At 42.2% G+C, this 17078-nt stretch overlaps 1 protein-coding gene across 1 annotated transcript in view; it reads left to right on the forward strand.

Moving 5' to 3' along the window:
- The window catches only part of LOC134540129 (CD109 antigen-like), a 487552-nt gene that overhangs the window by 6735 nt on the left and 463739 nt on the right, over positions 1 to 17078 (forward strand). Inside the window, exons 4-10 of the mRNA XM_063382655.1 lie at positions 1016 to 1162; positions 4196 to 4350; positions 6172 to 6369; positions 9412 to 9643; positions 11085 to 11237; positions 12726 to 12845; positions 14411 to 14554. Coding sequence (XP_063238725.1) covers positions 1016 to 1162; positions 4196 to 4350; positions 6172 to 6369; positions 9412 to 9643; positions 11085 to 11237; positions 12726 to 12845; positions 14411 to 14554 — 1149 coding nt within the window. The remainder of the gene's footprint in view (positions 1 to 1015; positions 1163 to 4195; positions 4351 to 6171; positions 6370 to 9411; positions 9644 to 11084; positions 11238 to 12725; positions 12846 to 14410; positions 14555 to 17078) is intronic.

Raw genomic sequence — 17078 nt, forward strand, 5'->3', positions numbered from 1 at the left:
AAACCACGCAAATCCCACAGATTCACTTCAAGGGACGGGTGTATTCTTATTACACAAAGCTTGAGTTAAGCAGAGCCCTTAACCAGAGTCAAATACTGTAATGGAGTTATGCAGGGTACACCTACTTCTTGGGAAGGGCTGACTAATGCTGACAGCTATTCTTTTCTTGCATTGTCGCGGAGAAACAGTCGGATATGATTCTATCTGAACAGCAGGTTGGTATTTGGCGAGGAAGGATCTTTTCACGACGTAGGAGAGTATTAGACTCAATATTCTTTGCATCAAATGCAGGAGAAAATCTGTGGTGTGAGGTGTGTGTTATCATATCAACGCAGGAGACTTCAGTAGCAATCTTTGGCTCCAAAATTTTTGTCCGGCTGTATGAAAGTTTCAATAAAATAGTGTGCCAGTGGAATGTTTTACTGCATTTAACTATTTCCAATTGTTATTCTTCTAAAATCAATTGTAAATACATCTTAGGTAATACTGGTTTAAGAGTCCCCCAGTATCATAGTCGACTTACGTCTACTTTCTGTACAATCAAGAGAAAAAAATGATATTATTTTTAGATTAATAAGCAATTATAATAGTTTAGACCCAATAGTAACAAGCTTAACCAATTAGTAAATTATTTTAGTAGCACTTGCAGCCAATTCAATTAACTGTGTATTCTTAATCCACAAAATTTTCTGTATTTTTGAATTTATTAATTTTTTTTTCGTTTGTTAATTTTTTTGTTTTGTTTTGTGTCCTTTGTCTGTGGTGTCTTGTGTATTGTGCTTGTTTTTTTTTTGTTTTTTTTTTTTTGTATCGTGCCCACCCCTGTAATCTCTCCTCAGAGTGTTGGTGTGCATGTCACAATTTATAAATAAATAAATAATTGTTTCTGAGCTTTGAGAGGATCGCTGTTGCCGCCTGGATGTAGTCGGACCACGAGCGGTGACCGGTTGAGAGATGGCCGTGTCGTCGACGAGTGACGTGACGAGTGGCGTGACGAGTGGCGGGGCGCGTGCAGGCGGAGCGGCAGCCGGAGGAGTACACGGAGCAGGACCTGCGGGACGTGAAGGAGTACGAGGAGCGCGTGAGGCAGCTCATGGTGGAGCGCGAACGCTACCGCAAGATGCTGGAGCAGGAGTTCGGCAGGCTCGTCACTGAGGAGCAGGTGAGCCGTGGAGGCCTCACACCGAGCGTAGTGACGTCCTGAAGGAACGCTCGGAACTATCGGAAAATCATAAACGCCAACACCTTGTACCTTTTTTTGAAGTGCGGTTAGGGTAGTTTGCTGAGCTATCAGACACACTACACCTACTATACTTTTCAGGGGCGCAACAACTAAATATCCAAAGGGGGGGCAATATAACTTTTTATAAAGAATCATCGATCCCCCCTATTGAAGCGGGGGGTCCGGGGGTCCTCTACCCGGAAAAATTTTTTCAAGGTGGAAAATGGTGCTATTTAAGCAGTTTTATCATCTAAAAAATGATTACACAGCATTTTCTTTGCCCCCGTTTGCCCCCACTTCAAGGATTCAGAGGGGGGGCAAAATAGCCTTGCCCCCTCCCCCCCCCCTGTTGTTGCGCCCCTGGTGCTTTTGTCGCCAAATGTCTCCGTGGTGCTTGGCTCATCCCTATCGCTTCCCGCGGGACCAGTCACGTCCCTTGACAGTCGCAGGCCAGAAGGATACCAGCCATCCTGAAGACATCTGGCTGCCTAACTGCTAACTAAAAAAAAAGTCTGGTCAAGTAACCAGAAAGTTCATTTACATTACGTTTAGTTAGATGGACAGTTTCATTTAAACCAGATTAAAAATAATGTTAAATTGGTTGATGGACAATATGCTTGAACCTGTGTATTTTAGCACCTCTCTCAGTTACCCCTTCTTACTTGTAAAAGTAAACACTTATATTTTACCTCTACATAGCAATTTTCTATTAGACTTCTAATAACTGTTTGCTCCTTAATGTGTATATGCACGCGACTTCGAACAACACAATGTGTCCAATTGATCCATAATTGAACTCTTATGCATAATTTATCGACCAGTGTTTTTTTGCATTGAACCTATCATTTGTTGCCATTGTTATTAATTTTTTAGTTATGATTATTAATTTTCTTGCTATGCATACAACTTCTCATCAGTAGGTTGGAAATTATGGTGGTAAAATATTGCACCTAAAACATTATTTGGCAAAACAGCATAATGTTTTTAGAATGGCACAAAGCATGGAGGGGATGCTCATCTAACTGGTTTTCCTTCTCTACTTCTCCTCAAACACCTCTGCAGATGGTCTACTTCACCCCGCGCAAGTAACCGCGACGACTCGCGACGACATCAGTACTCACGCCACTGGGATCGAGTGAAATTGGAATGATGGCATAGCGTTTTGTTGACGTGGTGGTCAATCTTGGCGGGCGGAGGGTTGAATCGGTTAGACGGAGCAGCGATAGAACGCACTTGGCCAGGGTGAACGGGAGTATTCCGATGAAACCTCACTCGCCAGTAATCTTAAGTCTCGACCCCGCTGGACCCGGGTCACCCTGGTGGTTTGCCCCTGTGACATGTGTCCCTGGGTTACTCTGTCACCTGCTGGGCGATGCCTGGGCCTCATGCATGGGACACCCTCTGTGTTTGACGACCCCTAAACCACAGTTTGCTGAAGCACAAACTTTGGTGTTAGGGGTTCTGAGTTTGAATTCCGAGCGAGTCATGATATATGGATAGGGACACCTGTATTTCGCGAATACATTTCGTGTCAAGGTATTTCACAAAATACTGTAGCTTTTCTCCTGTGGTCATTGGCTGAGGTCGGTGAGAGGTGTCGTCCCGCTCTTGATGGGGCCAATGAGGATGTGGTCACTGTACTGCTGCACCCTCACAATTCGCCATGACTCTTAGAAAAAGCTACAGTATTTTGTAAAATACCTTGACATGAAATGAAATTGCGAAATACAGGTGGCCCTATATATAGATGGTGTTTTTAATTGTGCAATTAAGTTGAGATTTCAAGCCATTTTACTTTCCCACCTTCCTCAGTTAAAATAACGGAATAAGATCTGGGAAGTTATTGCACCCACTAGAATAAATAAAATTAACCTTTACGATAATGTGTGGCGACATAGCGAATAGCTGCAGTGATGCATAGAGTGGCTTAAAGGGTGCAGTAGGTGGCCAATTACTTGACGTCAATAAGTGGCCAGCTATGTGAAGGGTAGGGAGAAGGGGGAAGGTATCTAAGGAACTGCATTTTTATTCCCCTGTATTTCGCAACCTGTTTAAATATTAAGTTTGTAAACATCCAATAGCATGATGCACTTCAGGCTGCCAACGTAAATTTGTTAAGAGCCTCGACAAAGAGTATCAAACAAATTACATACACATTAAGGCTTACCTAAAGAACCGTGCAAACACAATATTGAAATAAATGTTTCAATAAAATATTTTTTAAAATATAGCCCTAACGAACATTAGAAAAGCAAGGGCATTATTTACAAAGACTTTTTTTTTAATAAACCAGTTGTTCAAATGCACACATCAACCTTGTTAAGCAGTTTAGACTGTAAGTAGTGATTCGTTTTCAGTTTATTTTGTTGTGATGAACCTTCAGCTGGATTTGTTGATCAAATTTACTCGCCTTGAATATTATATTTATTGACGTGACAACGTCTAATAAATCAATGAACGCCAGCTGTACGCACGAAAAAATGTCCCGTTACGCACATTGTCCCGTAACGCGGTGTCCCGTTACACTCATTGTAAGCTTGCGCCGCATCTATCTCTCTTCCACTCGATTGGAACAACCATCGATTTGACTTTTTCGAGGCACATTAAACTTGAAACACTCCCATTCGTTACCTATTTTTCCTATCATCGTCCTATCCTTAACAGAATAACACAGATTGGAAGAAGTTAAATAGCAAACATGTATAAAAGTTAAAGTTAAAATAATCTGTTCGTTAAAGTAATAAACATATTTGAATTAATGAGTGCAAATAAAAGTAAATTTATCAATTAAATTGTAGATTTCATTTCACTCTTTCTTTGTATCCATACAAAATAGTGATAATTCAATAAAAATAATTCAGTTATATTCACAAACGTATGCAGTAATTTCATCAATGTTTTGTTATGACGTTGTCACAAACTATCGTCCGTAAACCGACTTTACAGACAACCAATTTTTTTTTTATCTTTCAGAACTTGATGGCGGAATTCGACAAGAAGCTCGACAGCCTGTACCAGCTGAAGCTGAACATCGAAGGGGCGGTGAAGCAGGAGCAGCTCAAGATACTGCGGGCCCGCCTGCTGTCCCACCGCAGGGCCCAGCTGGATGCCCGGGAGAAGCACTTGCTGTGAGTAGTTGCCGATTTGGGGGTGTCCCGCAGTTCCCCCGGAATCCCTCCCGGCAAGTGCTGGGCTGGTACCCCTACAGTGGGCAATGGCTGGTTCCCAGGGGCGCGACTCCACGGCCGGGGCATGCCGGGCTACCGGCTGGAACCCAAAGACCAGCCTTTTACATTTTTATTCACCTTGTGTATCTAGTTTTCTGTGGAAAATATGGACATAAATCTCGAAGAGAGTATTCATGATTTCGAATTAGAAAAACTTTCAAAGATTTTACTTAGAGATGGACCAATAAAATCCTTAGCATTCGAAGAATTTGTTTTTCGAGAAAAACTGATAACCTATGGAGTTTACTAGGTCAATTTTTTTTCTTCATACTTATTCTGTTAGCATTCCCCAAGGTACTGTACTCTAAACATACAGTGCAAACCTGTAAACTCTTTATAACGTCACTCGATTTAAGACAAACTCCTTAAAACGTCGAAATTTCTTGACTTTGGTTGGTTTACCTTGTTTTCTATACAATAATACACTCTATATAGCGTCACGCTCACTTTATTTAACAATATGGCATTATAAATCATTAAGCAGTACGTACTTTCTAAGTTGCCGAAGTTGATAAGAACTGCAGCTGTGCACGTTCTTTTGTTTGCTGCTTTGTTGTTGTATTATCTAGCACGTGTTTACCTCTACTGACGTACCGGAGATGCTAAGACATTTTGTCTTTTGTTTTTGTATGATGAACTTGCACATGTTTACCTCGGTCCCTAGACTTTTGCCAAGTTGTTACACGTTATCATTTTTGCAGTTGCTTACAGACTTTCGAACTGTAAACATGGCGAGTAAACTAAAATCTTTGTGTATTGACGAAAAAGTTTTATTAAGCACTTGATGCAGCGAAACTATTAGAAAAATACTTTTTATATAATCAAGGTGATGTGGCAGTATCTCAAGATATCAGTAAAATACATAATAAAATATTGGAGCAGCAAAAAACATCAGACAAAGATAACAGACTATACGCAATAAGTGTTGTTATTTGTATGAATATTAATATTCGTGTGTAAAATGTGTACTATATTAGTAAATACATATTATTATAGAATAGTAAATTGATATATTTTATTTATCTCCATTTAACAACCACTCCCTATAACGCCGAAAAATGCTCAGTCCGTTAAGTGTCGTTATATAGAGTTTACACTGTATAATTGTACAAATAAAATTACAGAGCACTCTCTGGGATTCAAATTTGAGATTAGATTTGAAGAAAATGGGGATTGGACCCATCAAAAATTTTATTTCCACATATAATGACATGATTTCACAGGAATTTGACCATTAGAGTTTATGATACTAACCAGAGTATAATAATTATTAACGGAACAATATCAACATTTCTTAAGATAAATAACAGAACCATGGTCGAAATTTAAGTTCCAGGTTGGCTTAAAAAAAAGTTTGTTAAAAGAGGTTTTCTTCTTCTTCTTCTTCTTCTTCTTCTTCTTGTGGCTATTCCATACCACTTAGCCTCCTGCTACCTGATAAGGTTCCTCTCAAAAAATATTAGGACCCCGCGAAGCCCACCTCTGCCGATTCCTTTGCTCGAATTTCCCTGACTTGTGTAGTGCTCAACTACATGTCTCTAATGACCTCGTTGAACAGGACGTAAAAAAACCCAAAATTAAAGAAACTTGTGTCGCTGTGTCAACTTCACTCGTGTTAATGATCGAAATGAAAGAAATATCCGTGCGTTCCCACTTACGAAGTGTGGGTCCAGGGCCTCCACTCAGAGAACACGCGAGGCAGGAACGGCGCCATGTCGACAGGGCGGAGTTGGCACGGCGGGAGCGGGCGGCGGAAGAGATGCGCTCGGAGCTGCAGCGGCTGGAGCAGGCGCTGGAGGAGTTGCGCGCGACCTACGACGCCTCGCTGGCGCGCGACAGGCAGCTCGAGAAGTCCTTCCGCAAGAACGTCCCCCCGGACCTGCCCGTGCTCACCGTCGACCAGCTCTCCAAGGCCTACAGGTGGGGGACCGCGACGGAGGGTCACGACCACTCGCCTGCCGGCCAGGGGCGCAACAACTGAATTTCCAAAGGGGGGGCAGTATACCTTTTGACGTGACAACGTCTGATAAATCGATGAACGCTGGCTGCACTCACGAAATTGTCCCACTACGGATGTCCCACTACGGATGTCCCACTACGGATGTCCCACTACCGATGTCCCACTACATGCGTGGCATCTCTCTGTTATGTTGCGGACGGTACAGAGAACTCGGCCGGGGTTCGAGGTTATTGTTGTGCACCGCGCCACGGGAGTATATTCGCAAGGAAATGGCGTTCTTACAAGTACGTATTATTTTAATTACTAGTGTAAATCAGTATATTTAAACAGTGTTGTATGAGTATTGTTTTAGCTGTGTAACTAAATATTTATTGCTGGTATGATACTTTTCACGCTTTAGTTTGAAATTGGTAATTATTTGTCATGAGTTATTATTTGATCAACTAAATCACACACCGTATTTTAGTTATGAGCCCACGAGCGTGTAAATATTTCGAGTCCAACAGAGAATATGCTAGTTAAAAGAAATTCAAACAAATATCGTGCGTGGAATATTGTTAATTTAGACCAATTGAATCAATTATTCTCAAAATGGACTCGTGGTCATGTGGTTAGCGTGGATGACTTCCAATACAAAGGTTATCGGTTTGAATCTCGGCAGCTGCGAATTTTTTTTGTACTTGTAAAAATAAATACGTCGCACGCAACACTTTAAAAGTAATAAATATATTTTAATTAATGAATGCAAATAAAAGTAAATTTATTAATTAAATTGTACATTTCATATCACTCCTTTGTATCCATACAAAATAGTGATGATTCAATTTTATTCATAAAAGTATGCAGAGGTAGATTTTATCATACAAAATATAGAAAAATTAAAAAAAAATTCTTCCTCAAAGAATATAATATTTTTAATGCCTAAATGGTTTGGTTGCAAAAACCTATTACGGCTCAGTCTCAGGCCGAATATGATATTTCCTTTTCTTCTGGATCAATCATTTCATCAATGTTTTGTTATGACATTGTCACGTTAAACTATCGTCCGTAAACCGAATTTACAGACAACCAATTTTTTTTTATAAAGAATCATCGATCCCCCTTGAAGCGGGGGCCCCCGGGAAAATTTGGAAAATGGTGCTATTTAAGCAGTTTTATTATCTAAAAATTGATTACACAGCACTTTCTTCGCCCCCGTTTGCCCCCACTTCAAGGTTTCAGAAGGGGGGGGGGGGCAAAATACCCTTGCCCCTCCCCTCCCCCCTTGTTGTTGCGCCCCTGCCTGCCACCAAGGTGATCCTGGTGCTGACTCCTTAGTGGGGTTGAACCCTGGATTTTTTCCTCGTCGACAGAATTAGCGGCGGACCTTTCGATGATCCGGCGGGTTTTCTCAAGGGTTTCGATCCATCAGTGATCCGTTCTCATACTATCAACCCTCATCATCTCTGATGAACTCAGTCTCTTGACAAGATGTTGAGCCAAACCTAACTCATTCATTCAATCAATCAGTAATTTTCTTTTTTTTTTTTCTTCGTCTTAAGTAAGTCTGTTTCTATACCTCCTTTTTCTAATACCAAATCCCGATACCACTACCGATACCTCAGTATTGCCACCGATACATGATACTACAATCAAGATATACTATTACAGGTCACATTATATGAATTAATAATATAATTTTTTATTTACATATATATATGAACGTTATATTTTTCATAAATTTAAATCTACTCAAGTTTAATGATAAATGTGCATCACATATTTATTGAGTGAACATTGTCATTCCTTTTTACATGAAGTTAAACAGTGCCTAAGATGATAATTTTTAAGATTTGCATAAAAACTTTATTTTAAAAAAAAATTCAATAAAGAAAAAGGATTATTGAAACTATAACAATAAAATATAGAGCTTACCTATTAAAAAAAAAAAAAAGTCTAAATTTGTGAACATATTTTTTTCCCGGAACCTTTGATACCTGTGGCGATACCTTGGTTTCTGCAGAGAGCTAAATATCAGCAGATGTACGATACTAATATTGGATGTCTAACAGCCTTTTATCTTCACCTCCTTCCAACATTCTACAGAAATACCTCTATTTAACAAAGAGGCCACAATTGTTGAGTTGTCAAAACAAACTCACTTTACCCCAAGGCGATCAGGGTCCCATTCTCGACAGGGTCAGACCCAGGTTTTTTTTTTTTTTACGTGAGTGGGGAAAGTGGCAGACGTTTCCGTGCGTCGATCAGTTTTATCAGGGTACTGCCGTTGCCTCCGCCTCTTCAGTCTGTCGATGCTCCGTTAGCATCTTGTCACCCTTTTGGTACCTCTAAATGACCCCCTGATGTCTACGAGATGATAAGCCCAAGCCATTTTTATATTCAGCTTAAACATCGGGACTGAATATTTGTTTGCTTCTCATAGAGACGGAACATTGATTACAGTGCAAAGAGCTGTGGACGATTGCTACACCTGTCAGTAAAGGTAACGTTGTAACCGTTCCCAAGAGTTCCGTAAGAAGACGGGCGTGACAACGGCTGGGTGCCGAGTACCAGCCAAGCAGGGGCGTAGGAACCGGGGGGGGAGGGGGGGGGGGGCAGGGGGGACGTGTCCCCCTGAACTTTTTGGGTGGAGGGGACTGTCCCCTCCCAACTTTCTAGACCGTGATATTTTTATTTTATAAAATATTATTCTGCCCAACTTTATTTGTAATTTCTTCACTCATCAAATCTTATCTTAAGGAAACAATTACATCGATGTATCCAATGGTTAGATACCAAAACTGCTTGAAAAGCGCTATTTTGCACTTTTAAAATCAAAATTTTCCGGTGGAGGACCCCTGGACATACCCCGTCTGAGTAAGAGGGGAATGGGTTTACATGACATCAAAATCATTATTTGTTCCCCCCCCCAACTTTATGAACACAGCTACGCCAATGCGAGCCAAGGCAAACACAATAACCAAGCCCGCCACGCCGTGTGTTCCCGTGCTTCGGTCGGGAAGGCGGCACCCCAAGATGCACCAGCGCCTGCAGGCGTCCGCGTGGATGCTGGGCGAGCTGTCGCACCTGTGCCTGACGTCGGGCCGGCCCGTGTTCCTGCCGCCCGAGGCCGAGGACTTCCTCCGGGGGCTGGACGCCCAGGACGCCTTCTCGAGCGCGCCGCCCAACGTCTCGGAGGACGCCTGGCTCGGCTTCGTGCACGGCCGGCGGCTCAAGGTCGAGTCGGAGCTCAGGGTAGCGTACCGTCTCCGTCTCGTTTGACTTGTATTCATGTGTACATATGTGGCTGTGTGCAGGGGCGCAACAACTAAATTTCCAAAGGGGGGGGGGGGGGCAATATACCTTTTTATAAAGAATCATCGATCCCCCCTACTATTGAAGCGGGGGGGGGGTCCGGGGGTCCTCTACCCAGGAAAATTTGTATTTCAAGGTGGAAAATGGTGCTATTTAAGCAGTTTTATTATCTAAAAATTGATTACACAGCACTTTCTTTGCCCCCGTTTGCCCCCACTTTCAGGTTTCAGAAGGGGGGGGGGGGGCAAAATACGCTTGCCCCCCCCCCTCCCCCTCCTGTTGTTGCGCCCCTGGCTGTGTGTGTTTCCCCTACCAATATTATAAATGTGAAAGTGTGTTTTTAAACTGTCCTTTCACGTAGAAACGGAGTAACGGTTTGACTTGGATTTTTGGCATATAGATAGTTTACGGGCCGTAGAGTGACGTAGATTATATATAATTTTGATAGTCCATCCCCAATGGAGTGAAAAAGTGGTATATCCAGTTTTATAATAGAAGATCATAGGAGGCAGGTCACAGACACACAAACAGTGAGTTTTGTTTCGTTTCTCCGTGTCCGCCGCACGGTCGTGTGGTAAAGTGTGGCGACTTCCTATCCTTCTTGCCGAGACCCGTCCGCTCGGTGAAGCTCGCGGCCGCTAGCGAACTGAAGGTGCTAATATCGATTTAGTTTAGAACTTCGTCAATAGATGGCTTTGCCTTGAATTTGTAACGTGCTATTGTTTGGTGCGTTCGCCATGTCTCGCCTAGGAAAGAGTTAACTTGCAGAAGTATAATTAGGCATGCATTTGAAAAATCTTCCTATCCAATGTCAGTAATTTAAAAATGAGTAGAGTTGCAGGATCAAACAAACTTAAAATTAATTTTTCACTATCTATTTGGCGCAGTCTTCATGCTAGATTCATTAAATTAAATATATTAAAAAAATTTATATATTTTTTTGTGATTCGAGTTAAGGTTTTTGTTAAAATGCCATTTAATTTCTTATTTTTAGTTGCATTTTTGTGATGTATGGTGTATTAGCGTATTTTTTCAGTGTTATTTTGGTTGTTTTTTCGCAAATTGTAGTGAAATCTTGTCCCTAGTCATTGCATTCATGAAACAAATGAACAGTCTCCGGGTAAAAGGTAAGTAGTCACATTTCGGTGATTTTTAGTCAACAAGTCATGTAGAATATGTAATGCATTTTTAATCATTGGCAACTATAAATAAAAGAATAATGCAAGAAAAATTTTAAGTACGTATTTAAATTCAATTTTTCATCTAAAGAGTTTTTTTTTTCTCCCTCCCGCAAAAAAAGTGAAATCTTTACTTGTTACCCTTTTTACCCCGGAAGACCATCCAAAATGTTCCTGCGATGTGCGTGCGGTCTCGGGCGCAGGTGAAGAGCTTGGGGCTGGAAGTGGCGGAGTCGGAGGCCACGGTGGCCGGCGCCCAGAGGCGACTGGCCGCCGCGAAGGAGGAGATATCCGTGCTGCGGGCGCAGCTGGCTGCAGTGCGTGCCGACAAGCTGCACACGGTCCACAACGCACAGGTGGGTTGCGACGAGAACAGTGTAGCCCCGCGGGCAAGGAAACGTAGAAGCAGGGCCGGTGCAAGGTCAATTGGCGCCCTAGGCGAAATAACTTAATGCCCCCCCTTCCTCCTCCCCCGGCCGGACACCCCCAAAAAAAATTTTCCTTGCCTCAAAATACATCACGTAAGCCTAAGATTTTGACAACAATCAAATGTAAGCAGGCTTGTGTTTTTTTTTTTATCTTTTTTACTTATTACAAATCATAAACAGTTCACCGTGGACTTTAAATAATCACTTATATCAATATAAACATTCCAAACTGTTACAAAAATCCCTTTTTATCTAGTTTCAATAATCGTTAAACTAGCTGTTATGTGTCGTGCTGCGCCGCCCCCAGCTACTTGGCGCCCTAGGCGGTGTCCTAGTTCGCCTGTGTGGACGCGCCGGCCCTGCGTAGAAGTACCAATCACTGGCAAAATATCAGATTTTGACGATGCTGTCCTCATTGATCGTTCCACTGTTGAAACCATAAATGAAGTTATTAAGGTAATCATGTTGTTGTTGTTTTTCCTGATTGTTTCATTTCACTATCATAGATGTTAAGACATTTTATATTTATCAAATCATTAATTTTCCTCTACTAACAGCGTTGTATAGATAAAACAAATAGTTTGTAGATTTTAAAGTGTAAAATGTCTGCATATTTTATTTTACAAAGAAAAAAAATTTTTGGTTGTTTTGATCTTGAACTGGAATTAATCGAGTTATTAGGTGTGACTGGTGGAGCTAAACGTCATTTGTTTGTAGAGCTGTCCTTGCCAGATCGGGAAATTTTTTTTTTTTAAAACAACACCTTTTCCTTCACGAGGCAAAGAAGATAACATAATGATATTTTTATCCCTCGCTTGATTATCACAGAAGTTCTATTCCACTCAGTGAAGGTGGAACATATTAGATGAAATACAATACATTTTTATTTAGCTAAATTTTTTTTTACAGGTTAAGTGTTCACCTTATCAGAGTATGTCCCCTCTCCCTAGAGATCAATAAATGTGTAAATACTTCTTATTAGGCTAATTTATTCTTTGACAGGTCAGTGTCTCTAGCTTGGGGTGTCGCTGCTCTTCAGTTATTATTAGGTACCTTCTTTGTATTTGTTGTTCTGCCACAAATATTTACAACAGATACTATTCACTTAATGTAATATCGTGAGTGAAAATAGGCATATGCAAGTGTTTGTTTTCTCATCACTTGAACACCTTTTTACACCCATGATATTACATTAGGTAAATATATGTGAAAATATTTGTGGCAGAATAACAAATGCAAGAGAGGTATCGAGTTAAAATTCTACAAATAGCCTTTAAATAAGAGTAATGGAAAAAAAAATTCATCATGACGTGTGAGACTTGAGCTTTAAATGTTTTATCTGTGTGTCATTGGCTTTGTGCATAGTTCCAAGGACTGTGTATTACTTGATTAAATTTTTCCTGCCCATACTTGCAGATTCAACTCGTCTTGGAGCAAGGCAACGTAGAAGTACCAATCACTGGCAAAATATCAGATTTTGACGATGCTGTCCTCATTGATCGTTCCACTGTTGAATCCATAAATGAAGTTATTAAGGTAATCATGTTGTTTTTGTAGTTGTGCTGTTGGTAGTAGTAATCGTTGCTGTTTTTGTTTTTCCTGATTGTTTCATTTCACTATCATAGATGTTAAGACATTTCTATTTATCAAATCATTAATTTCCTCTACTACAGCATTGTATAGATAAAACAAATAGTTTGTAGATTTTAAAGTGTAAAATGTCTGCATATTTTATTTTACAAAGAAAAAAAATTTTGGTTGTTTTGATCTTGAATTGGAATCAGACCGAACTAAATTGAATCAAACAATTAACATTACATGTGGAGTGCATTAATTAAAGTTCTTGTCTGTTTAATGTCTGGGTGCTGACAATTCAGCATTACAGAGGAATCTCACAAAGTTTTACGTAAATGTTTTCAAATTACTATAAGACATTATACTTATAATGACAGCCTGTATAAAGTGCTTTCATTGTTAAGTATCAAATTAGGTCTTTTGTCAGGTACATTGTTCAAATAATTTATTCTTATCTTGGATATTGAAAATTTAAAATATCAAAAATGTGTTACAATAGCTTTTTAAAGGTTTTTTTATTTTTCAAAATTTTAGACCCAAAACCCTTCGATCATTCTCACACCTTCTGCCATCATATTCGAAGCTAGATACACCCATTTTGGGAACTCCCTATTCTTACAAAATATTCTCTTTGTGAAGATGGACAATGGCGAATTCATCATTAATTTTCCAAAATCACTGGGGGGTGTTAGTGAGCGACAGAAAACAGACTCAAACATAAATATATAGGTAACTATGAAATGCAATAGGCTTAAGAAAAACCCTGTTTTTTTTTTTTAATTTGAATCAAATTTTTAATCACTTATCAAATTATTCATGAATATTAAATTAATGTTTTTTGAAGACCCGCAGACTCTTAAAATTATTAAATAATGTGAAATTTTGAGCATTATTTCAGGTTTATTTCGGAATAGAAGATCCAATTAGGGAATACCAAGTTTTTTAAATGGCAGCTTAAACCCGGTTGTTTCTTCAACTCTCCCTCATAACCATGGGCGTCGCAAGGATATATTTTTTGGGGGGGATTGCAATTGATTTAGTTCTTGAGGAATATCCATCCCCTGGAAAAAAAAGCGGGGGGTCCGGGGGTCCTCCCCCGGGAACATATGGGGTTTGAAGGTGCAAAAAGGTGGTTTTTAGGCATTTTTCTTTCCTAAATATTCTAATTATAGTTGGTTGCAATATATAATTTTTTTATATAAAAATATTTTCAGAGAATAAATTTGTAAAAACACAGTGCTCACATTACCACGATTGGACTAAATGCACCATGCGCAACATATGGGTTATATCACAGAAATCATATTTTTAATATAACTACGAAACTAAATATATTATTGGAGGGGACGAAATTGAAAACTTTTATTATTGGGGGGGATGTGTCCCTCCCGTCAACCCCCCCCCCCCCCCCCCCCCGGTTGCGACGCCCATGCTCATAATGTAGTCTACCCTGTATGGAAAGTGCTGGAGCTCGGCGTGGCCGGCCAGAGGGCGGGTGAAGGGGCGTTGCCGCGTCTGGCCCGCAGGAGAAGGGCAAGGGGAAGCTGGCGGTGATGCGGGAGAGCGCCAGCGTGCGCCGCGTCATCCTGCACAAGGAGTGGCAGCACCGGGAGCTCAGCATGCAGGTGGAGGACCTGCGCGACCACATACACTCCCTCGAGGCCGTCCAGGTACGCACATTTCAGTCCTTCCCTTCCATTTATTTCGTTACAATTCATGCATTTAATCATTGAAATTATTTCCGATTAAAGTACATTCGTGCATCAGGGTAGTGTGCACTTGTGCATCGAGGTAGTGTGCACTTGTGCATCGATGTAGTGTGCACTTGTGCATCGAGGTAGTGTGCACTTGTGCATCGAGGTAGTGTGCACTTGTGCATCGAGGTAGTGTGCACTTGTGCATCGAGGTAGTGTGCACTTGTGCATCGAGGTAGTGTGCACTTGTGCATCGAGGTAGTGTGCACTTGTGCATCGAGGTAGTGTGCACTTGTGCATCGAGGTAGTGTGCACTTGTGCATCGAGGTAGTGTGCACTTGTGCATCGAGGTAGTGTGCACTTGTGCATCGAGGTAGTGTGCACTTGTGCATCGAGGTAGTGTGCACTTGTGCATCGAGGTAGTGTGCACTTGTGCATCGAGGTAGTGTGCACTTGTGCATCGAGGTAGTGTGCACTTGTGCATCGAGGTAGTGTGCACTTGTGCATCGAGGTAGTGTGCACTTGTGCATCGAGGTAGTGTGCACTTGTGCATCGAGGTAGTGTGCACTTGTGCATCGAGGTAGTGTGCACTTGTGCATCGAGGTAGTGTGCACTTGTGCATCGAGGTAGTGTGCACTTGTGCATCGAGGTAGTGTACACTTGTGCATCGAGGTAGTGTGCACTTGTGCATCGAGGTAGTGTGCACTTGTGCATCGAGGTAGTGTGCACTTGTGCATCGAGGTAGTGTGCACTTGTGCATCTTGATAGTGTGCACTTGTGCATCGAGGTAGTGTGCACTTGTGCATCGAGGTAGTGTGCACTTGTGCATCAAGGTAGTGTGCACTTGTGCATCGAGGTAGTGTGCACTTGTGCATTGAGGTAGTGTGCACTTGTGCATCGAGGTAGTGTGCACTTGTGCATCGAGGTAGTGTGCACTTGTGCATCGAGGTAGTGTGCACTTGTGCATCGAGGTAGTGTGCACTTGTGCATCGAGGTAGTGTGCACTTGTGCATCGAGGTAGTGTGCACTTGTGCATCGAGGTAGTGTGCACTTGTGCATCGAGGTAGTGTGCACTTGTGCATCGAGGTAGTGTGCACTTGTGCATCGAGGTAGTGTGCACTTGTGCATCGAGGTAGTGTGCACTTGTGCATCGAGGTAGTGTGCACTTGTGCATCGAGGTAGTGTGCACTTGTGCATCGAGGTAGTGTGCACTTGTGCATCGAGGTAGTGTGCACTTGTGCATCGAGGTAGTGTGCACTTGTGCATCGAGGTAGTGTGCACTTGTGCATCGAGGTAGTGTGCACTTGTGCATCTTGATAGTGTGCACTTGTGCATCGAGGTAGTGTGCACTTGTGCATCGAGGTAGTGTGCACTTGTGCATCAAGGTAGTGTGCACTTGTGCATCGAGGTAGTGTGCACTTGTGCATTGAGGTAGTGTGCACTTGTGCATCGAGGTAGTGTGCACTTGTGCATCGAGGTAGTGTGCACTTGTGCATCGAGGTAGTGTGCACTTGTGCATCGAGGTAGTGTGCACTTGTGCATCGAGGTAGTGTGCACTTGTGCATCGAGGTAGTGTGCACTTGTGCATCGAGGTAGTGTGCACTTGTGCATCGAGGTAGTGTGCACTTGTGCATCGAGGTAGTGTGCACTTGTGCATCGAGGTAGTGTGCACTTGTGCATCGAGGTAGTGTGCACTTGTGCATCGAGGTAGTGTGCACTTGTGCATCGAGGTAGTGTGCACTTGTGCATCGAGGTAGTGTGCACTTGTGCATCGAGGTAGTGTGCACTTGTGCATCTTGATAGTGTGCACTTGTGCATCGAGGTAGTGTGCACTTGTGCATCGAGGTAAATGTGCACTTGTGCATCGAGGTAGTGTGCACTTGTGCATCGAGGTAAATGTGCACTTGTGCATCGAGGTAGTGTGCACTTGTGCATCGAGGTAGTGTGCACTTGTGCATCGAGGTAGTGTGCACTTGTGCATCGAGGTAGTGTGCACTTGTGCATCGAGGTAGTGTGCACTTGTGCATCGAGGTAGTGTGCACTTGTGCATCGAGGTAGTGTGCACTTGTGCATCGAGGTAGTGTGCACTTGTGCATCGAGGTAGTGTGCACTTGTGCATCGAGGTAGTGTGCACTTGTGCATCGAGGTAGTGTGCACTTGTGCATCGAGGTAGTGTGCACTTGTGCATCTTGATAGTGTGCACTTGTGCATCGAGGTAGTGTGCACTTGTGCATCGAGGTAGTGTGCACTTGTGCATCGAGGTAGTGTGCACTTGTGCATCGAGGTAGTGTGCACTTGTTCATCGAGGTAGTGTGCACTTGTGCATCGAGGTAGTGTGCACTTGTGCATCGAGGTAGTGTGCACTTGTGCATCGAGGTAGTGTGCACTTGTGCATCGAGGTAGTGTGCACTTGTGCATCAGCGTAGTGTGCACTTGTACATTGAGGTAGTGTGCACTTGTGCATCAGCGTAGTGTGCATTCATGCATCAATTTAGTGTGT

Source organism: Bacillus rossius, chromosome 16 (assembly GCF_032445375.1).
Source record: "Bacillus rossius redtenbacheri isolate Brsri chromosome 16, Brsri_v3, whole genome shotgun sequence".
Classification (NCBI taxonomy): Eukaryota; Metazoa; Arthropoda; class Insecta; order Phasmatodea; family Bacillidae; genus Bacillus; species Bacillus rossius.